This window comes from Sphaeramia orbicularis, chromosome 17 (genome assembly GCF_902148855.1).
Source record: "Sphaeramia orbicularis chromosome 17, fSphaOr1.1, whole genome shotgun sequence".
NCBI lineage: Eukaryota > Metazoa > Chordata > Actinopteri > Kurtiformes > Apogonidae > Sphaeramia > Sphaeramia orbicularis.
The window spans coordinates 13,940,531-13,966,585 of NC_043973.1; the positions used below are offsets into that span (position 1 = coordinate 13,940,531).

At 37.4% G+C, this 26,055-nt stretch overlaps 1 protein-coding gene across 1 annotated transcript in view; it reads left to right on the forward strand.

Annotated features, from left to right (window-relative positions):
• The window catches only part of ap1m1 (adaptor related protein complex 1 subunit mu 1), a 32,982-nt gene extending 12,552 nt beyond the window's left edge, over positions 1–20,430 (forward strand). Inside the window, exons 8-13 of the mRNA XM_030159468.1 lie at positions 2,688–2,759; positions 3,020–3,178; positions 5,827–5,952; positions 17,856–17,931; positions 18,362–19,465; positions 20,030–20,430. Of these exons, the coding sequence (XP_030015328.1) occupies positions 2,688–2,759; positions 3,020–3,178; positions 5,827–5,952; positions 17,856–17,931; positions 18,362–18,384 (456 nt within the window). The 3' untranslated portion in view covers positions 18,385–19,465; positions 20,030–20,430. The remainder of the gene's footprint in view (positions 1–2,687; positions 2,760–3,019; positions 3,179–5,826; positions 5,953–17,855; positions 17,932–18,361; positions 19,466–20,029) is intronic.
• The last annotated feature ends 5,625 nt before the right edge of the window (positions 20,431–26,055 follow it).

The following is a 26,055-nucleotide window of genomic DNA, read 5'->3' on the forward strand; positions in this document are numbered from 1 at the left end:
AAAACATAATGAAACAATGTGGAAAATCTGGAGGAATGAGTAATTTGGGGAGCTTCAAAGCAAAGATAAAAAAAAAATACAAAAATCTTACACACCAGCAAACTGTAGGAAACTAGCAGCAAGTACATTAGGTTAAGAAAGTTTAAACTTGGATTAAATTCCCAATAGCTGTTGCACAACAAGGTTGCCAGTAAGTCTAAGAGAAAGGAAGTGTGTAGTACTACCCTAAAATTCACTCACTACATTCACATGTCCTCCTACTTGAAGTTATGAGCAACCAGTACACAAATGTTTATTGAGAAAAGTCTCTTTTCAATTTAATTGTGACAGTTGCCTTATTTTTAAGCTTAAAAACTAGAAAATTGGAGAATTAAGTTTTAAATGGGAAAACACCAAGGTAATAAATGTAAATATTGTAGATTATGGCTAAATTAGGCTAAATGACATGGTTGCGGCTGGTGCATTTTCTGTATCTTTGTTGGAAAGTCCCTCTGAAACTCTCAGGATCTGTTTAACTGCATGTTGTAGGCACTCTTCAGATCTGGCATTAACATGTACAGTGTGATTCCAGTAAGACAGCTGTAATACAAGGTTTGGAGATGGACTTGGCTGCATCTGATCCCATTCTTTAAACCAGTGTTTTTCAACCTTGGGGTCAGGACCTCACTTGGGGTCACCTGAAATTTCTAGTAATTGATAAAAATGTAGAAAAAAAAAGAATAATAAACATATGGTGAGTTGAGAAAGACAATCCCAATATATTAAAGACATGACAAACTCTGAAGCTGAAACTGCAGCACTGTGGTTCCGTTTATCTTTCAAATGTTCATTGTAGTTGGTTTCAGATGCTGCAGCTCTTTCACAATTCATAGTTTGAGTTCTTGTTTGTTCAGTATTAATTGTCAGCCTTGTAAATCCAAGCTGGACTGACTGTACATATCCTGACCAAGGAAAATAAAAATTCTCCCTTTGTGCAGTAATCTACACCTAGCTTTTCTGCCTCCGTCCACAATAATATACATTATATAGACTAAATGTGTCTAAAATTAATATTTATTTGCAACATAGTACAGCAAACTATTACATGATCAAAAACTAATTAATTTTTGCCAAAAAATTGTCTCCGTTTTGAATGTCTGGGTTCGCCAGAAATTTGCTTTGTTAAAATGGGGTCGCAAGCCAAAAAAGGTTGGAAACCACTGCTTTAAACAGTATGAATACAAACATTTAAAGGAGAATATCAAATGGAACTCAGATGAAATTAAAAATGAGTCAAATTAACAACATACCAACATCAGACACACATCTGTTAATACAGGACATAGTGCACCATAAATGATGATGCCAGGATGTGGTGACCTGCATCTCCAACTGGAGTGGAAAACAAAACTACCCAGAATAAATGTGCATAACAGGGGAAAAACATGTACCTTGGTATAGACTTTGAGGTGTGAAAATACCTATAGGCTATAGGTGAAGTCATTTTAGATGAAGATATGTTTTATTTTCCCAATTGGGGTATTTGTCTTAGGTGATCGTACTGAACAGCCGCGACTGTAAATGCAAGTTGTTAGCCTCATAGCATAATTGCCTAAGTTACACACTATATGGACAAAAGTATTAGGACGTGTTGAATTCAGGTATTTCTTTTCTAACAGGGGTCTGGGATATAAAACAATAATTTATAAATGTCATAATATAGTTTTTATTGTGATAAATATCATATTTATTATTAATATTGCTGTTTATATGTCAAATCAGCATGAACAGGACATCTGACTGCTGTAGCCACGATGTGTTCCAATATTTTTGTCCATATAGTTTATAAACATCAATATTTCCTTTTTAGATTTAATAGGAGATTTTTTTCTTCCTCAGTGAGATGTGAAGAAAATAGATGGCTAGTTGTGGTAGAAAATTATTATTTATACTCGGAGCACAAAAAATATGTTTAGAAATTTAGAGGTAGGACATTTAAAATGATAGTCATGGATAAAAATGTTGTCGAATTAATATTGAGAGGAATTGAGTAAAAATCATCTCTGAGGCATTTTGGAAGCAAAGATAACAATTTAAACCAAACTAACCAATGCAATGATATTTATCACAATATAAAACTATTTTGTGACATTTGTCATTATTGTTTTGTATCCCAGACCCCTGTTAGAAAAGAAACACCTAAATTTAACGTGTCAATATAGTTATGAGACTAACGATATGTAATTATGATACACCACTGGAATCTAATCTCAGTGTCAACGGAGAGTAAACACAGATGACACCGATGTAAGTGGGGAAAAAGTAAAAGCTAAACCAATTGTTTTTGGATTTACTTGCTCTGAAACACTTCCCTGAGAATGAAAGTTTATATTCACGGTGTAAGACGTGTGAAAGGACCTTTAGGACTCTTAGCCTATAGAGCAGAAGAATGACATCAGACCTTCAGTTTTCACATGTGGAGGCTCTTTCTAATACCAGGTATGAATGTCTGCTCTTACAGCTGTCGTATCAGATTAGATCACAAAAACACATGTAAATGCCAGGTCTGAACAGCATGGAAACCCATCCCTTACTCATCAACTCCCATTATGATGATGTTGTTGTAGTAACATGTACTGTCCACTAGGTGGTGACTGTCTCATGTCTAATACAAACTTGTGCGTAATACAGTTTTGTTTCTGTTTCAGGTAAAGCCCTTGATCTGGATTGAATCAGTCATTGAGAAACATTCCCACAGCCGCATTGAGTACATGATCAAGGTTGGTCACTCCTCCGTTTGGTGCATCACTGTTATTGTCATAACTGCGCACATAGTTGTTTTATGAGGTACATTAACAAAGAGAGTACGGTATGTTCATGATGGTAACTCTGTAATAGTTTTAGTAACGTTCTTATTCAGTTATAAAACCGCACCCTACACCCCGCTTATTTGACACATGTACTAAGCTTTATTTGTTTTTTATATTCTTGTTTTGGCTGAATATCACGCTAAACTTGACATACTTGTTTCCCGTCTCAGGCGAAGAGTCAGTTCAAAAGGCGTTCTACAGCCAACAACGTGGAGATTCACATTCCTGTGCCAACGGATGCTGACTCACCCAAATTCAAGACCACAGTGGGCAGCGTGAAGTGGGTGCCTGAGAACAGTGAGATCGTCTGGTCAATCAAGTCTTTCCCCGTGAGCACAATTCATCACTCATGAGGATGTATAGGCTGTTTTTTTAAGTAATATCTTAGGATTATTCAGGCCAACAGTGTGGATTGCGCTGCTCTTTGACATTGCACAGACATAGTTTTGCATTTTTGTTTGTTATTAATGGGTGAAAACGCATCAAAATCACACATATTTACTCCTAAGATGCATCTATAGAATGTTAAACCTGCTATTAGGAAATTATGTAATTAAAATAGAGGTGATATATTTTTTTGATGCGCATTTTACACAAACTGAAAGTGATTGTTTAAGGCAATGTCAACAAAAACTGAAGTTAGAATGACTGAGCAGTTGTGGCTGTACATTTCATCAGAATACTGTGTACAATGAATCAGCACTATGAACATAAATATCTAAGAACTTTAAGAAAAGCTAGTGGAAAAAGACATTAGAAATGTTCAATGAATAGAGAGAATTCATTTTAGATTGAAAACTATTATGTAATGTATTCTGAAATAAGTGAAATTAGAAATATATGTGTTAAAAGATGAAAGGTTCCCTTTGCAGTTGAGGTAAATAGGATGTACTATTTGAAAACTAGCAGTAAACACTACTACATGTTGTGTTTTCAGCTTCATGTCAGTGTCCTGTATGTTCTCATTGAGATTTGTTTTATCGTAATAACTCACAACATGTACATTATCCCATTTAATACATCAAAAAAATCAAATGTGTTTAAGCTGAAATTAAATTAAAACAAATAACTGGTAACAAGTATAATGTAGAACTACACGGTGTAAATTAAAAGTTACAGCACTGTTTAGTCTGTTGTGGAATATATCGGATTAACCACTAGATGTTTTTAACTCTTTAAGTGCCAGACAGTTAAGGGGATAATAAGCCTTAAAAGTGCCACAGAATTTGGCCGTTTTTCAGTATTTCGCGTCGTTTTCATAATATTTGAAGAATCCTGCAGGAAACCGCTCGGTAACATCCGACCGATTGCTGATTAGATCCAAAACGCACCGGACGCAGCCGATTCATTATTGATCGTAATTTGCATAATTTATAATAATAATAATAATAATAATAATATAATAATAATAATAATAATAATAATCTTTATTTATATAGCACTTTTCATACATTAAAAACTGTAGCACAAAGTGCTTTACATATCAGTTTAAAAATCAGTACCGCCCCCCACCCACACCCACCCACTCACCCGCACACACATATACATGCAAACCCACATATACATGCAAACCCACAAGCTCACACATACTTAAGAAGACTGACTGAGCACGGGTAGACCAGAACAAAAATGTACAAGTAAAAGTAAAACATCAATTTAGGAGGCGCTGTCTCTGGGAGCCATCCGCACCAGGATGCAGCCGCCGACCCCGGCGACCAGGCACCAGCAACACAGCCCCGCATCCCAACTAGTGGGAGAGGGCCAACTGGGACCCCCACCCACCAGAAAGGAGCGGACCCCAGTGAGAGAGGCGCCGCCACAGCCCCCGGAGTCCACAGCCGCCCCCCGGCATGGAGGGCTCCCTCTGATGAAACACCGGAGAATAAGAAACATTAAAAAGATATAAAAATATTATTCGGTCGCGTGACCTCAAATTCCCGTCTGCTTGGTCTCAAAAGGGGGACACAGAAAGAACGTCATCGAAATGTGAGAAAGAAATGGGGGTGGATTGTTTGTTTGTACACAAATGTGGCGTGTTCTCCAAAGCCGATCTGATCGGCCCGTGGCACTTTACAGGTTGTTTTCGTAGAGCCGATTTAATCGGCCCATGGCACTGAAAGTGTTAAATCATGTTTCTGAATAAGACAAATACAAGCTCTTCAATCATCTCTGCTCAGCAAAATACACATTGAAAATACTTAAAACCAATTAAAGGGGTCATGTTTTGCTAAACCCACTTTTATTGGTCTTTGGTTCATTTATTTGTGTATTTGGACCCTAATAGTTCATATAGTTTGAATTTGAACCCTCCAGGTGCTGCAAAAGCTATCTTTATATTTATTTTGGTGAAAATCAAGTGGATTTCTACAACCCTTTTGTTAATTTGTTACGTCTATAACTAGTTACGTCACGACATTTGCACTTATAAGGTCAAGACTTCCGACGAACATTTCTCAGAGTACGACATAATTGTTTGTCAGCAGCAGCGGTTGCAGTCCATACTGAAAATATGTCCAGACTTTGAGCCAGTTACCTAAAATGTTCAGCTGTTGGTTGAATGGGACAGAGCAGCACAGCCAACAACCTGGAGGGGGTGGGGCAAGAAGTGGATCATTTGCATTTAAAGGGTCAGTGCTCAAAATGACCTTTCTGGTGTCATTACTCAGAAATAGGGTTGAAGATGGACCTGTGGAGTTGAATTAATGAAGTATTCAGACCCAAACATAGCATTGGATCACAGGGGAATATTTTAAAATGCATAATTCCATTTATAAAAGCAAAATATCACTCATTTAAAAAGTTTTTAAAATATATTTAATACAAATACAGTTGATTTCTGTTACGGCCATTTAAAAATTTGCAGTTTTTTTTTTTCTCTGAAGCCACTAACTTCTTAGAATATCAGAGATTTGTTACTATAGCTGATGAAGTTCTGCTTTCAAACTCATGTTTTTCATTGTGTCCTGACTCGTTACAGGGGGGTAAAGAGTATTTGATGCGAGCTCACTTTGGCCTGCCCAGCGTAGAAGCCGAAGACAAGGAGGGGAAGCCGCCAATCAGTGTCAAGTTTGAAATCCCGTACTTTACCACCTCAGGCATTCAGGTACATCCCACACACTTCCACACACAACCTGCATGTGTACATAATGTGTTTGTTACTTGCAGGAGCAAAGGAAAAATGAGATAAAACTCAAGTGCAGCTGTGGGGAGAAGAGTCAAGCTGGGGTTGTCTGAATAGTCTAAATAGTTTGTGGTGTTTAGTTATTTCCCTGCCATCCTGGATTTAGTGCAGTGTTTATGGTGCAGGGTTGCTCATCTGTCCGCTCTCCACAGCAGGAATTTAAACAATTCATAGTCATACGGTTTTGGCCGGAGGGGGCAGTAAGGCAGCAGCGTTTACTGTAAAAACGATCAGAGGGAAAACAGGATTATTGAGCGTCCTTTTGCGGTGCAGAAAATTCCTACTGTTTGAACAAACAAGTAAGCAACTGCTCATCAGACTGCCCTTGGCGCTCTGCCTCCAAGTTAATCACAGTAATTCTTAGTTGCAGGTATCGTAAGTATACTACTGCTGGGAGATTCACTGGCTTTAATTCCTATGACAGCGAGAGACAAGCTAATGTTTTTCCCCCCATGTGACTGAATGAAACTTGCTGACCACAAACTTACACAGATGTGTAGCGCGCGCTGTATAATCACAGTTGTCCTGTGATTATATGTGCACCACCAGCGCACCACAGCAACATGAAATGAAGTTTTCCCATGTCTTAATGTGAGGAAACAATGGCAAGTTGACAAACCGGTTAGAAAATATCCTATTTTTGGTGAAAACACAGTGTTTCACACAGGTACAGTTACATAATTACATCTCAGTCTTACATTAACCAGAGCGCCTTTGACAGTGTGTGGCTCAGCTGTCTTACGTGAGGAAAGAACTTATAAATGAGCATTTTCTTTGAGGATGTGTCATTACACCACAGCTTGTAAAATACAGGCCCTTCCATTTAAGTTCTAGTGAAGAGGAGATTAAGATGAAGATTGAACAAACACCACCTATTGCACTGTTTGTTCATCATTGAAGAAGGAGCAGTGGCTCTTCCTGAGGTTTCCACTCTGTTTTATGTTTTTTTCCTCGCTAAAACAGGGGTATCAAACATGCAGCCCGGGGGCCAAAACCGGTCTGCCAAAGAGTCCAGTCTGGCCCATGGGATGAATTTGTGAAATGTGCAAATTACCGTAATTTCCGGACTATTGAGCGCACCTGAATATAAGCCGCACCCACTGAATTTAAAAAGAAAATACATTTTGTACACATATAGGCCACACTTGTCTATAAGCCGCAGGTGTCCACATTGTAACATAAGATATTTATACAGAAAGATGTTACACAGAAAGATTTTTTTAAACTTTTAATTAAATAAATGCTTTTATCCAAACAGTGCCTGTAACACGGCTGGTTAAGAAAATAAAAAATACAGTAGCCTACCAGAAAAGTCATTGATTGCTATCTTCATCTTCCTCCTGTGCACCAAAACCTCTCAAGTCATCTTCTTCAGTGTCTAGAGTCGGAATTGAACAGCCTCAGAATTACTTCGTCACACAGTTTTAACAAATTCGGAGCTTGTGCTGTCCTCTTCATCATGCAGCAATCCATCCTTTCGAAACCCAATGATGATAGTCCCATACGGAGGCATAAACATGAATTAGCTGCATCATCGTTTAAGCCGCAGGGTTCAAAGAGTGAAAAAAGTAGCAGCTTATAGTCCGAAAATTACGGTACACTGAAAATATGAACAATCAGTCATTTTCGTTTAGGGGCCACATAATGCTCTACTTTTGTATTAAGTGGGTTGGACTAGTAACAGATGATCATACTAACCTCCTAATAATTATAACCCCAAATCTTTCCTCTTTGTTTTAGTGTAAAGGTATAATATTGGAGGCATAATGATGTTAAAATTGCACCTGTTTTTCTCAAGAACTTTGAGGATGTTTATGTTATTCACATTTTTTAAAGGATAGTTTGTAGATGCACACATTTTCATCATGTAGTTTTACTTTTTTCACTGTTATTTTATTGGTCTGACCCGCATGAGATTGTATTGGACTGTATGTAGCCCCTGAATTAAAATGACTTTGACTGCTCTAAAAGATTTGTTTTATGGGGTTTTAAGGACAGCTGATGGTGTATATTTGTACAGATTGTAAAACCCTTTGAGATGAATCTGTTTTTTTGTGATATTGTGCTGTAGAAATTTGATTGAATTGAAAGTCTAAGAAAACAGTCTTCTGAATTAGTCAGCCTGGTATTGAGAAAGTCGAAGTGAAATCCACACATTCAGTACTCCAGCAGAAGTCCAGACTGATCAATGTGAATACTTGTTTTTTATGTGTGTACAATAAGAATATAAAGTACATAAAAGGCAGTTTCTTTACCCTAATTGCCCTACTTTGGACTTTGCATCTAATCTTACTTTAAATCTCTCACTGAAAGAGCTTTTTTACTTTTGTTTTTCAGCAGGCATGTCTGTAAATACAGTAATAACAAAGTGAACTGTTGCACATGATAAGTTTAGGAAAATAGCAGCAAAATATAAGGGTTATTCACAGTAGATTCGCCTCATCTTTAAGGCTGAAGTTAAAACCCAACTGTAATGACGGATGACATGGTTTAACAGCAGGCTGTTGGATTCAGACTGTATGACTTTAAGAGTTGCAGTCATATTTTCCAGCATTTCCACATTTCCTTTGATAGTCAATAAAGCATCATTAAGTCGTATGGACATTACGCTGCCCACTCGGAAACAACAAGCTCAAACCCAAGTTAATTGAAATATATGATACATATAATTGGGGCGGTTTTGGGAGTGTAAGAATGCTTGCCATTTTCGAAGGTTAATTTGGCAGCTGAATCATATAATCTTTTCCTTCCTTCCTTTTGTGTTTTTGCCATAAATGAACAGATGCTCAAATTAGAGCGAGGGCATTAAGTCATAGTCAAAGACAAAGGCAGGTGTGGAGTCACTTTGCATAGTGAGGTCATACGCTAAAAGATAAAAATATGTACAAACTGTCAGGTTTTGTAACCTCTGAAGGACATTTGGAACTGAATATTCACGCACTTTTGTGAAGTTTAACATAATGGAAATAAAGTTTTGCAAGTCAGGAAGAAGTCACTACAGTTTAGTATGAAATTTAAGTATCTACCTGAAAATGCAGTTGTCAACAAGAGAAAGTACTGATTACCTATTGATTGTACTTATTAGTTTGATCCTTAATTGATTCTCTTTGGGATCAGTTTTTATTGATATGATGAAATAACAGAGGATAGATGCCCTTGAATAGAAACCCTGCTCCTGGAATTCAAACCCATGTCGTGTAGAAAGATATTTTCACTCCCATGATAATTTTCCAGACAGTCTATGCATCTCTACATGGTTTTTCACTTGATCTGTTCATTAGTCAGTTGGTTTATGTATTCACAGTGGATGTACATGGTTCAAGGCTTAATGGAACAGAGTTTTTTGGCCAAAGAACAAAGGTTAAGGTTGCTGTGACTTCACGAATTCCGATTTTGCCTTTTTTTGCTGATTGAACTTGCAGTTTGTGTTTTTTAGTTAGTCGATGTAACAGGAAAAAATTGAGATAATGTCACAAAATACACAGATATATCTTAAGGAGTTCCACATGTTATTCAGGTTGAGATTAAAGGGTGTCTGCAGATTCTTAAAAAGTCTTAAATTAAGGCCTTAATCATCCTTAAAATTGATGATTAGTCCTTAAATCTGACACAATGGTCTTAAAAATCCCACAGACATAATAGATGATATTACTATATTATCCTTAGAAAATGTGTAATTAGTGTTTAGCATTTAAACATAACAGAGACAGGAATGAGTGGAGCCTCCAACGGTCATTCATGGGTGGAGGAGTTCAGGTACGAGCTTTAGCAGCTTGAACGTCAGTAGCAGAAACATGAGTCACGGAGAAATGGGCACAGCGTTATCTGGATTGAATGTGGTTAAGACCGGTTCAATAACTGAGACCCGTTGTATTGGTATTTTCGTAAATGTAGGGTCTTAAATTTGACCAAACACGCCTTGAAAAATACCTTTAAAACTCATAAATTTGGTTTCCTCAAACCCATAGATACCCGGGTTACCTGATGTTTCGTACAGAACCAGCAAAACTTAAAATTACAAAATTCTGAGTCCAGGAAAGCCCTAGTAACAAACAGGTTGTTGCTAGTGTTTCCATTCCTACATGAAAATGATCATTTTATACCAATTTAAATCAGCACTGTCATTTTTTTGTATACTTTGTCATACTTTGGATTTTCATTATATCATGGCTCCATTTTTGCAAATTTCCTGTGGCACAGATCGATGATTTTAAACTCATTGTTTTGCAGTGAACACAGTATACCCAGTCCCAGCATACATCAGTGCTGTCTTAGATGTGTGGGCATTTTAGTTAAAACTATGTCAAACTTCATCTGCTGTTTCAAAACAACAGTAAACGTGGGAGCAGGCGGATGTTTTTTGGTGGGGTCATGTCATAACTGTTAAGACAACCTGAAAAAGACGAGAAAGGATTTAAATAATAGGATTAGCTCTATATTGTTAGCCTTATAGCATAATTACCTAAGTGATATTTTTGGCCAAATTGTGATATATTTGTGCATAACTTTACTTTTTTAACACGGCTGATTCATTTTACGCATTTTATCACAGTTTGGCCAAAAATATGACTTAGGCGATTATGCAATGAGGCTAACGATATGTAACTTTTATCTGTTGTTGTCCACTAATCCGCTTATTATTGTAGCCTTTCATTTGAACATATGTATTGAAGCACTCAGAAACACACATTTGCTGTTGGCCTGTGGTGCAACTATCCCTCCACCCTGTGAGAGGCATTCTAAAGAACGATGTTCCCATTAAAAATATTGCGTCAGAACAGTAACCTTTCCTCTTATTACAGGACATGAGCAGACTGGGTCTCATACTCTTAATGCAGTCAGTAACACCCTCTGAATGTGTGAGAAGAGGCCATGAAGTTTAATTAGACACATGTAAATATCAAAGCATGAGAAAGTTCCTCTTTACTCCACCACTAAGTGTAGGGGTGCATGCATGTGAAGCGTGCATGATGCAAGTAACTACACCTTTTAGATTTAACTAGAGACGGAGGAACCCCACACTTTGGCCCAGTCGCAGTCAGAGCTTCACTTCCTATCGCTTTTATTTAATTTTCTTTTCTTTTTAGGTTTAGATAAATGAAATAAAGGGTGAAGTTGAAGGATCCTGGACTAAGTTGGCAGATGTAGCCAGAGTCTGATAAACCCAGACCACACATGAAGTCTGTACTTACCAAAAAAGATACAACAAACATCCTCCTTTCCCCTTCTCATCTTACAAGCCATAATGATATTTTGCGGAGACTCGCTATTGATGGCGTTTTGCTGACTGCGTACCCACGGTCAGGCCGACTGCATGTTTAGCCGCTGGGTTCAAGGAGAAGTGCTGCGCCGGCAGACTTCGGTGATCCCGCGTCTGTGCGTTTGTCGTCATGTGTCTGGTGGCCACGGCGCTCTGACCTCACTGTGTAGAGGAAGGTAATAACAAGGCTGACATGTCTTAGGCCGTACTCAAAAACCCGCCGCCACTTCTGCCCACAAAAATCCTTCCCCCCCCTTGAGACTGGCCTGCTTTCAGCTGGGAACCAGGACGACGGAGAGACATGGCACGGTGTCCTCGGTCAGAAAGAGGGGTCACGTCAGCCTTAAAACGGCTCCGCTTTCATCCTCACTAATTGCGAGCACACATTATAGTTCACTTTTTTTTTCTTTTTACCTACAGGGTGTGAAAGTTATTACAGGTTTCACTTCACTTTCACACATTTCAATACCATGTCTACTTGAAAAAGACATATCACACCATGTGCATGTGCAACCACAATGTAAATACTTAAATAGTATTTCATTTTTAGTTCTAATTCTATATTTATATAAATACCAAATTTCTTATTTTTTTCTCTGTACTTCATATTTCACTTGTTTGTGGTTTTTCTACCTGTCTTTTTTTCTGCACTTTCTTGCTGTATGTTGCAGCTGTTTACCGTCAAATTTCTCCACAGTGGGATAAATAAAGTCATATCTTATCTTATATATTATCGCTGTTGGGCAGAAGTCCATTTTTGTTTTTTGTCATAATACGATTCTATTGGTGAATCTTCACATTGGCCTGACAGTTTTAGAAATATTTAACCAATGAAAAGTGTTGAAAACAGCTTGTGACTACATTTCTTATCTCCATTCATTTATTTACAATATACATCATTTTTCCAGTTTCCGGAAAAATAACGGTTTTGGACGCAAGAGGTTTTCACCTGACAGTGACAATGTTCAGGACATCAATAGACTGTGTGAACTATAAGCTGTTTACATGATGTAAAATCCAATTAGCACAAATGCCTCCGTCACAGTTTAGCACCAGGAGAAATCTGTACAATTAGAGCAAACGCACTCTCACACAACGTACAGCTCAAAGACATGGATCACTGGATCTGCTGCAGAGGATTCAGATTTTAGCTTCAAGCTTATGCTGGTTTTCAGCCTTGATACCATCTATTCACAAGTGGTAATTTGTAAAAGTGCAAATATATACAGTAGGTAAAACACACTTGTAGTTGATGGTATTTTACTGACAGGAAAGACAGCACATCCTAAGATAAGATAAGATAAGGTAGTTTTGTTTACCATTTGTACACATTCAAGTACATAGGAATTATTATGCAGAGGTCTCTCAGAGTACAAGTATAAAAAATACAATCAGAATAAAAGTCATGAGATGTAAGCAGTTTAAAAGCAGTGTAAAACAATTAAAGACAATATCACAGTGACTTGTAATAAATAAAGATTCTTTAGATGTTTGGTTTAAAATGTGCATGTTTGAAAGGGTGTAAAACTCACTAAAGATGAATGGATAACAAAGGAGAATTCCTATTAATATTGTCCAAAATGCTGTGGATAGGATGGATCATTTGTTGTTTTCTCAGTCAACGAAGCTAAAAATGACACTTCTGTTGTTGTTGTAAACCACATACCATGTAGTCCTAGAGTAGAACATCCGATTTACTGCATGTTTATCATTAGAGTATGTATCCCACTATGAGAGCGTTACAGTCCACGCACCTAATACAGACATTTTATTGACCTCACAAACATGTACATGAACAGATTATGACTCAGGATAATGGATGCAGCGAACTGAATTTACGGTTATTTATTTACAACTGTTTTCACACTTCTCTCAATATTACATCCACTTTTCGGAAAGTCTTCACAAATGTACTGCAACCATCAAAACACGCTCTCTGCTATAAGACTGTATAATGAACTATGATATGTAGGGGTGTAACGGTGGACTCGTTTGTACTGTACGAATACATGTAGCCTATTTGAAGAACACAAACACTCGCTTTAAGTTTCCACATGAACCATGAACTGGAATGCACACAGTATGAGCATGGTGGCCGCAAGCAGAATCCATGTGCAGGGTTTTATTCTGCAGCGGCGCCACCAAAAAAAAAGAAAAAAAAAACACTTTATTCTGAAGCTGGGGTGCCAATAAGGGGGGTAAACATGACAATGGAGAGTATAAGACACAGACGCCAGGTCAGACGTTTGAAGTGTGTTAAGTTTAACTTTTGGTTTTCAGTAGTTACGGAGCGCACCCCCCCTTCACTGGTCTCCGTCACTGTATCAAAAATGTACCGAAAATAATAACTAGAAAAGCACTCAGAGAGCGCAGATGTCCACCAAGGCAGATCAGCCCCCCCCCCAATCACCACCAAAATTTAATCATTTGTTCCTTGTGTCAGTATCAACATTTCTTGAAAATTTCATGAAAATCCATCTATAACTTTTTGAGTTATCTTGCTAACAGACAAACAAACAAACAAACAGGCAAACCCTGATGAAAACATAACCTCCTTGGTGGAAGTAATAATAACTTTATTTATATAGCACTTTTAAAAATTGAGTTTACAAAGTGCTTTGACAGACAAAGCAGAAGGGCACAACAGCAGAATACAACTGAAAAAAAAAAGAAAGATGCAAGCAAAGATAATAAAACATAAAAAACAACACACAGGGCTCAAAATTAACTTTTTGACCTAGGAGCACTGTGCTCCTAACCCTAAAAAGTTAGGAGCACAGGCTAAAATCTAGGCGCACCACTATTATATAAAAAATTTGGAGAACAAGCAAAACTCTTGGCCATACCAAGTAATATTCCTATATGTATTTAAGCAATGTTAACAACCTAGAATAAAGTATTTGAATAGAGTATGAAAGAAAAAGCTTACATTGACACAGGTGCAAAACAATTGTCAATGTGTGGTATATACTTTAGTTGGTTCTTGGAGAAGAAAGACGAATCACACCATTATTTGCAACAACCAACTTTTTTATTTCATGGCCTAAAGGCCCTTAGTCACTGTGGTCTACACCACGCCTGAAGTCAAGTCTCCTTGACCTGGTGCCAGAGTGTAGGTACTTCCTGACCGCTGGCAGTGCATCGAAGTCATGCAGTGTTGGACCATCCGCAGAGATGCGCACGCGAGGGGGCGGGGACTAGATTTTCCGCTTCAGTCAGCGGGGCGTGGAGCTTGTTTATTTTCAGCTGACGAGTTACTTCTGCAGCCATTATTCTAGGCGCACGTATTAATTTTCGCTCATTTTTTTATTGGCGCACCGTGTGATCGTAATCTCAAAAACAGTCGCACAACCGAAATTCTCAGGCACATGCGACCGTAATTCAGTCGCAGTCACGAGCCCTGACACAATAAAAGAGATATGTACAACAAACACAAAAACGTGACACTCTAAATAAATTTTAATATATCGTTGTAGAGAGGGCAGAAATAACATAACATGATGCTGTCAAATCAATGCAAAAATGACGGAAAATGTATCGAACCGAAGACCCCTGTATCAAAAACGTACCGAACCGAAATTTTTGCTGTACCGTAACCCCCCTAATGATATATAATACATATATAATGAACACCCACAATTTGAAGCAAAAACCTCAGATCTGTTGTTCAGCCCGTTACAGTAAATACTTTCAGTGCTACTATAGAATGTGACAAATATCACTTACAGCCCGCACACACTGCACATATTTTCCTAGATCTATATGTGTATTTGCATTTTTGTGCAAATATGATCAGTTTTATACAGATCAATTAACTTTCTGCTAATGTGAGAATATGCATCTTCATATTTCTATGGCTTTTGTCCAGTTGTGTGGCATATCTACAGTCATCTGCATTTTGTTTAGAAGGAATAAATTGTTGTTTTTTATTGTGAAAGAAAAATCATTCGTGATCGAATGCATTTGTGTGTTTATTTTTGATTTTGAATTTAAAGCCAGAAACAACAAAGTAAACTAAGAAAAAAAAACATATTTTAAAAGGAGCGGGATGAAGTACAACTTGTATACTCCCATCCTCTTACTACATCTTTTTCTACTGGCCATGAAGTCCCATGGTAGCTCCACAAAAAAATATCACACATATCAGAAATAAACTCAAAAATTAACTAAACAAATTTTGTATCTTGTAGAAAACATGTTTCTTTTTAATAGTAAAAATGACTAATTAATTCGATCCGCACTGACAGTTCCTCTACCTCTCACATGAGCAGAAATAAGGTTGTGTGAATTTCGCCTTGGTCTGCTTCACTGCCTGGCATTGGCAGGTATTTTAGAGCAGTTTCTCAAAATTCAGCTGTGTGTTAACACGGTTCTGGCGAAATATCAGTTAATGGCTTGTGAAAGTTGTATCTTGATTATGCTGATGTGCAATTTTTTTTTGGGCTCTCACAAGCCTCGAAAAACACAGTTATGTAAATTAATTTAATGCCTTGAAAGATGTTCTGTAGCTGCTTCCTCTTTCTCAGTGTGACTCATACTACTGTGTCCTCGTAAACACCGCTGCTCCACTACCAACTTAAAGGAGAATTGCATTGAAGAATCTCTTTTTAAACTTGGAGAATTCAGCACCTGCAGGTTCAAAAAGTTGCTCTAAAAACTTACAAAGTCAGTCAGCTGGGATTCACAGAAGTTACAGTGGATTCCAGAAGTGGGAAAAAACGACATCAAGAATTTCGTAGAAACTTCTCAGACTCAACTGTGGTCGGCTGCACACACACACAAAGGCAAAATAAAAACCGCACAAAAAATGCACAGCAGTACTGTAAAAAATAGATGTAATTTAGTATACTGTGATGAAACAGTGAATGTTGGGTAGTCCGACACATCCTGTACCTCAGTGCAACGTGCATAATTTACCAGCATCACCATCATTTACCATCAGCTAATGCAAATGAAGACACACACTTATGCTACAACATTTACTGCTCGGGAAAAAAAGGAAAACCTGCGCAGTTCTCATTTTTCAAGAGATTTCTGCGTGATAGAACATGATTTACTCAGATTTTAAAAGGTACACAGAGTTTGTTGACTCAGCATTCACATCAAAGCTCCAATCGCAAGTCGTCAACGAGTAAAAGGATAAAAACTCAGAAGAGGGGGATGAGGATCTAAAGCTGGTTCTTTGTTGCCTTACAGTTAAACAAAGCCTAAACACAGGACAACATGACCAATGCGTCTGAATCCAACTTAGAAAACAGTTTTAATTGCCTTGGCTTGTGTTACAGCTAGAGCTTCAACAATCTGATTATTTGTTGACTGTTAAATTAATTGACAACTATATTGACAATCAACTGAGCCTTAAATACGAATATTTTCTTTCAAATGCAGCTATTAAATTAATAAATTGTATTTAAATAATTGCAATGTAATTTTCTTGGTCATTATCATACAGCCCTGATAGGTGAGATGGATAAGTGATAGTATTTAATATTCAAAGATCTTTATTTTGTCAATTCACTAGATGCACCAGACATACAGAGAAGTGAGATATCGTTTCTCCCTCACCTGGTAAATAAAAAAGCCATGCAGATTAAAAAAAAAAAAAAGAGGTAAAAATAGAATAAGAATAAATAGGTGATATAAAGAATAAGCTATAATAGAATATGAAGTGTATATGTAAGTCTATTTACAATAGCAGCGGTAGTGCCCCCACCCCCGTCTAATGGACAGTGCAAAACTAGCTCTCCCTCAGTGCAATAACCACAACACATGCACCATGTTTTCCTTAATCTTACCTGTATATATCCTGTATTGTCTGTATATATCCTTATTTGTTGTACATATTTCTAATCTGTGGTATAGAGTTTGCTTTTGTATATTTCAGTAGTTTTAGTAGTATTTTAGTACCATATGTATATTTAATATTTTATTCTGTAGCTTTTTACACATGCCTACTAGAGGTAGACGATATATCGGACCAATATGTAGATTTTTTTCAATATCGCCCATTGGTCTTAATTTTTTTTTTTTTTTAAAGCCAATGTTTGATCAGTAGTAAAAATATCAAAAGGTATTTGATCAGACCCCTGTGTAGGCAGCACTTGGCTGTAGATAAAATCGGCTGTAGATATCGGCCATCAGCTGACCAAATTTTTAAAAATCGGCATCAGCCTTAGAAAAACCCATATCAGTCGACCTCTAATGTCTACATTTTTGTCTTTTTTCCACTAAGTGTTTTTGCTGCTAAACCGAACAGAGCTGCTTAACTTACTTTCATTGTTCCTGTGACAGGGACAATATTCTATTCTATTCTATTCTATTCTATTCTATTCTATTCTATTCTATTCTATTCTATTCTATTCTATTCTATTCTATTTTTGTAATTAAGACTAAGGTTCTGTTGTTATTCCATCAGTTTAGTAAACTGCATATTCAGCCCATTAAAAATGTACAATCATTATGTACAAATGTAAGTGACTGAGTCAGGTTTCATTTCTGCTTATGGTTTTCTTTCTCAGTGATTGTGAGTCGACTCATGTCTTTGTGTTCCTCTCCTCCTGGGCAGGTGCGTTACCTGAAGATCATCGAGAAGAGCGGCTATCAGGCCTTGCCGTGGGTGCGCTACATCACTCAAAATGGAGGTAGGTTGCAGAGTTCACAGATGACTTGCATACGTGCAGAGTATGCCCATATGTGCAGGCATTAGGCAACAGTTGGGCAATGAGGTGCAATGTGGTGGGAACTAACCCTTTACAGAGGCAGCTTTCAGAAAAAGGATCCGCTGAACAACATGAGGCAATGTGGCAACGTCCTGCGAAATAGAAGAAAGTGAACTTTGTTTTTTTTTTTTTTTTTTTTTCTCAAGCATCCCTGATCTTTCTACCAAGATTACCAAGGTTGCACATGTTGGTCTTCTTGCTAATGTTGCCACTAATTGCCAAACATCCTCATCTCATTTCCTTTGTATTCCATTCATTCTGGGTGGAAAGCATCAGCTGCCTCCACTTGATTTCTCTCTGATTCTCTTTTTCTTCATACATTTGATTAAGTCTTCGTCCATTTCCTCCTCAGATTACCAGCTCCGGACCCAGTAGGCAGCAGCGCCTCAGCAGGCGGTGGGCAGGTGGAAATCTGAGGGGGCGGAGTCGAACCGCTAATGCGCTAGCAAAGGCAGGTGTCAGTCACAAGACCAGAGGACTGTCAGTATCAGCATTTATTTTATTATTTTTTTTTTTTTTGTTATTTTTAATTTCTGATCAATGCAAGTATTAGATAGGGCCTTTGATTAAGCGGCGTTAGAAAGACATGATGTACTGTTGTGTGGCCAACAAAAGAGGAGTAATGTTTACATCCAAGCGATACACTGAGTTGTACACAATCAGTGAGTTAAATGGGTTAAAAACACATGTTACAATTCTCTCAAGTTACTGTAAGTGCTCCACACACTCACCCGTCAATCTAAATCGACGTATTTTTTTATATGAAGCTGCTTTGTTCTGCCACCGCTTCTATTCGCTGATTATCTGTATATATTTGTTACATGTAATGAACTTGAATTCAGTGTTAGGCCCATCTCATATCTGCCGTTATTGAATGTTTTTTAATTTTTTCTCATGATCCGGTCAGAAGGGGACAGCTCTAAGTACATCTATTCACACCTGTTTTTTCTCCGTATAATACAACATAATCGCGTAACATTTAGCCGAAGCGTTCGTCTCCTGCAGGCGTTTTGGAAGCAGAACAAGCTGTCAAGGTTAAGACCGGCTTTGTAACGTTTATATGTAAATGCATTAGGAATAAAGAAACTGTCAAAGGAGCGATGATGATACATGACACGTTTTGGGGATTTTTCATGTATATATATAAAAAACTGATTGTGCAGATTTTAAGGTGGAATGGTTTCTTTCCTGTTATATGAATATCAGTATGACAACTTAAAGCTTCTCTCACACAACAGACGGTTTAGTGATCCCCAAGTGGTTAAATACATGTATGAATTTCAACTGGATTATGTGACCTGTGAAGATTTCAATATCTTCAGTTGGAGGAAAAAGTGTGAGGAAGCAGTTCATATATAAAGCACTTACACATACGTCTGTAGGCTTTGAACATTTACACATCTGCAAAACATTGCCAGATTAGAATTTCTAATAAAAAAATCTGCACATTCTTACAGTAGTCGCTTTTCCAATGACCCTCAAATTGCGCAAATATAACTTGCTCATAAAAATTTACCCAATGGAAAAATGACAATTTCACCAAAACTGTTGTTTTTCGATTAAAGGTTTTTGCACGGGCAAGAGGTGGTTTTTCAGACTTAGCGCAAATGGTATATCACGCAAAACTGCAATGGAAAGACATTTTTCCACAACTAGAGTCACAGGAATAAAAAAAAAAAAACAAAAAAAATGGATGTTGACAGACGTTACAACAAGCAAAGAAAAAGAGTTTTAAAAGAAACATGGTATGTGTGGACGCATCAGGAAACCGAATAATTTTTTAATTTAGCACAGGGTAGAGGGGTAATATATAATAATATTGAATATATCAGTAAATCAACACAATATTTACATTCATCGCCATGTTTATGGAATGACTTCACCTGTCATCTAGCGATAATAAATAAACAAGTCATCGCATTTGTGATTTAATGGATAAACCGACATTGCACACTTCTGTTTTTTCGACATTTAGTAAATATCGGTACAGTTTTGCGCATATGTTTAACTGAAAAGTGAGAGTACTGGCAGTCCTTAAACTCGATTAACAGTGCCAAGTTGTCCATTTCTAATCCGGTTCTTTCTTGTACTTGGAGCTGTCCACTTGTGTTTCAGATGCTGAAAAGAACATGTTAATGCCACGTCTGAACATGGCCTTAGTTACATAAAAGCAAAGTTGTGTTTTTGTAGTATCACCTCTGTCTCATGCCATCGATAACATGCCATAGCGAAGCCCTCCCGTGGCTGTTGTACTTGTGACTTTGATATTCAGCTTGGCAGAGAAACGTAAAACGGTCGGTGAGTTTCAGTTGCACAGTAAACAACACACCCGTTGTTTAGAATCCCTCTTTTCCACCCGACACCTGTTTCCCTTCCCCTGTCTGTAACCACACTGTTTTAAATCATTAAATTTCTATTTAGGAAAATACTCTGGTCGCCTTCTTGCGTCATTTCATGTGTGATGTCAGTGCAATTTGTGGGTGGGTCACAATGACGGTGTCACCAGTTCGAGTGGAGGGAAATCTCTGGGGGAGGGGGAGGGGGAGGGGGAGGGGGAGGGGGAGGGGGAGGGGGAGGGGGAGGGGTTTCCTGTATCAGGCTTGTGTTTTTTTTGTTTTGTGTTTTTTATTTAACCGAAAAAATCCCATTGAGATTAAGAACCAAGGTTCTAATAGTTTTGGATTTTTCATTATAGTTTAGTTTTATTTAGTTTTGACTTTTTTATCTGTAATTCAGTTCGTTTTAATTAGCTTTTAGAGCAGGTTTACTAGTTTTTATTAGTTTTCGTTATTTTCTCAATGCTTAGTTTTAGTTTCTTTATATCTTTTATCTTCTTCACCGTCGAATTCAAATAAATCCCAGACAAAACTGCTGCTTTCTCCCAACTTTAGTCTCCATGTTTCCAGGTAGAGTGGGGACCAGAAGACGTCTGGAAACCACAAGTAACGACAAGCGACGGACCGTTAAATATCATATGGTGCCAGCAGCTAAAATTGCTTGAGGGAAATAAATCGCTTTCGTATCAATCCGACATTGACAAAGACGAAAACGAAGGGAATTTTATCCAGAATTTTTATACGTTTTAGTTAGTTTTGTAAGCACACAATACAGTTTGTTATCTTTTTTTCTTTTAATTATAGTTTTCATTTATTTCAGTTAACGAAAATGTTTTTACAATTCTAGTTTTCGTCATTTCATTAGTTTCGTTAACGATAATAACCTTGTTAACAACCTCTTTTACAAGGGAGTCCTGGCCAAGATAGACAGCAGCAAATACAACACACAGTACTAGATTACACACTTACACACACATATACACACATAGAACACACACATCTGACAATAAATACTTAGTAAAAATAACATTTACAAGCAGATTAAGAAAAACAAGTGCAATTTACAGAGTCGATGTCAACAACTGTCAGTTTGGACATGGTTGGAGCTCCCCCTCCATGGATCTTTCCACGCCGTCCCGTAGGTCTGTTCAACAGTACGACTCTTAATACCCCAGGTCTATGATGTCATGTGCAGTTAAGCGCCAGCACTCCGTAAACACGCAGGAGACTCGGGAAGGATGTGACTCAAGCTGTGGTCAACGGTCTCAGACATTCTAGAGAGCAACTCAGGATGGACCGGCACAGACTTACTATTGTTCCTGCCAAACCAGACTGCAGTGGTCCTGCATGAGGTCACTGGTGTAGTTCACCCTGAGAGCAGACTGTGATACTGTGAATTCATGTGACTCATGTCAAACAGGTGCTGAAGGTTGTGAGTGTGTATCACCATGACCTGAGGTACCAAACTGGTTCTCAGCACCTGTGGCATAGTTGGGGTTCTAGTGAGGTTTTTTTTTTATTTTTATTTCTTCATACTTTCCTTTAAGCACCTGTTTTTGAGGAGCAGGTGTGAATCGTCTGGGAATAGAATATGATTCACTCTGTAGCCTTCCAGAAAGTGAAGGCTGTTCAGGTGTTATTCATCTGTTAACCCATCAATGTCTGACAGCTGTACTGAGGGTGTTAAAGGTCTGATGTGTGAGCTTATGTTTGTACAGTTTTTGTTGGACTTTATTTAGTGCTGAGTAGTTGTACACAGTCAGTGAGTTAAATGGGTTAAATACATCTTACAATTCCCTCGTAACTGTAATAAACAACTATAAACCACAACTTCCCTTAACCCTCCGGTATCCCGTCCAGCAAGGCCCTTACTAAGCACCAAGTGTGTCTTTTTGGCACACTTGTGGAATAATGTCAAAAAATGTTTTCATATAGTTTGTTTTTAATTATTTTACATTTTTTTCTATTTCATCAACTTGAGCCGTAAATAAAAATACCAAATACTCAATAATTGTCACATTTTTTAACCCTTTAAATGCCGTGTTTATAATGTAAACAAACCATTTTTTTGGACGCAAAAAACACAAAAAATTATTTTTTTCAATATGCTACATAAAAAGTGGATCACATATTATTTGATTTTTGCAGCCTGGCATATGTCAATGATTAACAGCAACATTGGTTAATTTGCATTATTATTTTTGGCGCTAGGTCAAATGTTCAAAAATACTAGCATCTGTCACCAAGTGTGCCAAAATGGCACACCTATAAATCCAACTATTCAATATTTTATATTGATTTATTTTTCTGCTCTAATTTGATTTTATTTTTGTAAATCAAGGTCAGCCCTAATCATATATATCAAATGGAAGAAATAGTGCATTTTAGGCACACTTGGGAGACAGATGCTAGTCTTGTAATTTTGTTTCGTTTACAATGTGCAAATTTTAGTTGGTGGCCAGAATTTTAAAGATCATGCAAAAATGAACAACTTTTGAGTTCTAACCTTATTTAAATTGTGAAAATAATTTAAAGTTTTTTAAAACGAAGTGCAAAGTGTGCCTAAAAGGCGCACCCGGATACCGGAGTGTTAAACTTTTCAGAAAATGTGCTCTGAGGAAAAACACAAAAATAAAGTTAACGGTGATTTGTCATTCATATCAGGTTTAAATTGAACCAAAAAAAATGATGATTAACTTATAGGCCTTTCTATATCATAGTATTTGTTGTAAGTAGTTGTAAGTGATTACTCTAATATAAATACAGATTCACATTATCATGCACTTAATGACTAGATAAATTATTTCTTTAATTAATTTAACTAATGACCTGTGTCCTGACAATAGTACTGATGCAAAAAGAAACACAGATCATTAATCAGATTAGTCACACCAGAAATTTGATACAAATGCATGGAAAGTTTTGCCCATCATTTCTTCCTAAAAGTACATTAATTATTAGTATTATTTATTTTATTTATTTATTTTACAGAATTCTTAACTTGACACAATCTGTTTAGTTACATACTTTCTTTGAACATGTGATCAAATGAGTCTGTATTTCTATAACTGTTTTTTGCTTAATTTCAGTGGATTTGTATAAAGTCTTTTTCTGTGTTGTAAATTAAATAATAGTCCTACTGTGGATGTTAATGGGTTAATTTCCACACCCACCAAAACTTAGAGATCTAACTGTTTTTTCCTCGACACAAACATGTTTTTCTCAGATAACTTCAAGAGAAAAAATAATAAACAGTTTAAGCTGTCGCAGTTAAAAATGCTCCATAGATAACATCATACATGACATGTTTTTGTGTTTAATACTATACTGAGAGTTTCCAATGTTTCCGTCTGATTTTCCGATCTTATCTAGGTCTGCAGTTTACAGTGCACATGTGTGTGCGACACCTCGTCCTGTGGAGCAGTGATAGTGATAATAGCACATACTAAGGTCAGATTACTGTTGTCTCATCTACATCAGTCTCTTAAACTGTCTGGTTGCAGGAATGCTCTGTTTTGAAAGTCAGATGTCAACACATTTTTGACAGGATTACGCTTCCAGAGACATTCATGAGATTCTAATATAAAGTTGTGTAACTGTGAGTCATAAAAAGGCCGCAGAGCAGCCATTGGTCCGCTCCTTGGCGCACATTCTGTAATACTTGGCGGAGGATGGGAATCTAATATCTGGCACATGATGAGAAGGTTGCATTCATGGACAAACTCGGCCTCTGTGGAGTGGACGTATTCCTCATGTAGTGGGATTATTTACAGACGACTTCTTAGTTCACCAGACCCAACATGTGTATCCTCTCTTATGTTCACAAATATTGAACATAAACACTGTACATGCTCTCTTATCTAATATTACCAGAAGGGATGTCAAAACTAATTTCTCACTCACTGAATGGGTATAGCAGGAGATTTTGGTTATGGTAATACTCAGTGGTGGGCCGTCAGGGCCTGCAAGGCCTTCTCTGCTGGCCTAAAAAAATATCTGAATCACAGACTGATGTTAATTATATTTTGTCCATGAACACTTATTAAATAATTCCAAATGGTTGTCAGCTTCCTTTCATAGTTTTTCCCCTGGTTGTGCTGCTTCCAGACCTGTGTTTTCATATTAAAGCATTTAACCAATCACATTTCAGCCATCATTTGTTGCCAGGCAGGGTCAAAGTCAAAGAAATCTACCTGGAGGCCTTCACAATCAGTTCTGCAGGCCCTCTAGCAAAACATAAGTGCCAATGAAACTTCTACTTCAACCAATCAGATTTTGAGTTGGTGACACCAGGGCCCTCTAGCAGGCGTACGGTCACGTCAGCGTATTCACACCCTGTGATTGGATAGTCAGAGAGCGTATTAGCCAAAGCTAGCAAACTGCATCTGTAGCGAGTTGCACCGACAGAAATACAGTTGTGTTGGTTTAACAGCTGTTTTGTCAAAACACAACGGCTGAAGGAGGAGAAGAAATGGATTCGGTTGCAGATTTATTGTCAAAGCCATTTTCAAGACGGACTTTTCAAGAAAAGCTGGACATCGTTAAGAAAGGTCGGGCAATTCCGAAGCTAGCAAGCCGGTCACAACCAGGAAAAGGATTTGTCCATCACTTTCAGTCCACTAACTATGACTGGTACCCCCGGTACCCACACAAATAATCTGTACAAAAGAGTAGTTGAACTCTTTTTGAGGAAAGAAAGGAGGATGGATTTTGTGCACAAATAGTCAGAATTTTTGGAAGTGTAAAATGTTGCTATTTTCCTAAGTTGTACTGCAAGTTTATGAGGTTATTATTGATGCTTTTGTCTGTGTGTCGCAGCTGTAGCTGCAGTAGAAGGAGACTTGTGCACCCCGGGTTTGTTTATTCACTAAAAGCATTTATTGTGGCTTCACAAGTTCTCTATCTGCGATGCAACGGCTCTTTATACTGCATTTCTGCATAATAAGATGGATTTTATGATCATAAAATAGTTATTGAGGGGTGGATTGATTCAGACAGAGCACTACTGAAGGCCTAGGCATGAAATACACGGTCCGCCACTGGTAATAATTGATATTAATTTATTCACATTTACCATTAACTGCTTGCTTATTAACATACATGTTTGTTACATATGGGCTCATTGGAAGTCATAAAACTCTTCTTAACCCATAAAGACCCAAACAGCCCCTAGTGACCTAAAGCATCTACTGATCTAACATGTTTAATATCTGTTGATCCACTAACCTTATCACTAGATGTACATAATTCTTTTAAAATGCAGTTTTTCAGCTTTTCAACAGCATCACATGTGTCTTTTTTGGACGTTCAGAGGCTCTGTACTGAATGAGGAGTTGGATCAATGACAGTGGATGGAGACACTTGGTTTATGTTCAGTTCATGGTAGATTTTACTGAAAAAGTCACATTTTCCTCAGTTTTCTCTGTTTTTGATATAATAACCTTCATCTTTAATCTGAGCTTTTATGAACATCTACATGATCAGTAAATTAAATAGGGGAAAATACATGATTTTCACTGGAAAAACAACAAAATATAGAGGAAAATATTATAATAAATGGTGATAAATCATTTAAAAAGATTAACTCTACAGACAAATTTGGGAACAGTCACAAAAGTAGTACTGTGTCTTTATGGGTTTATCCTGTTTTTATTCACAACCATATTCTACATCTAGTTCAAAACTCTTGCGTTCTGATATTAACTTATGT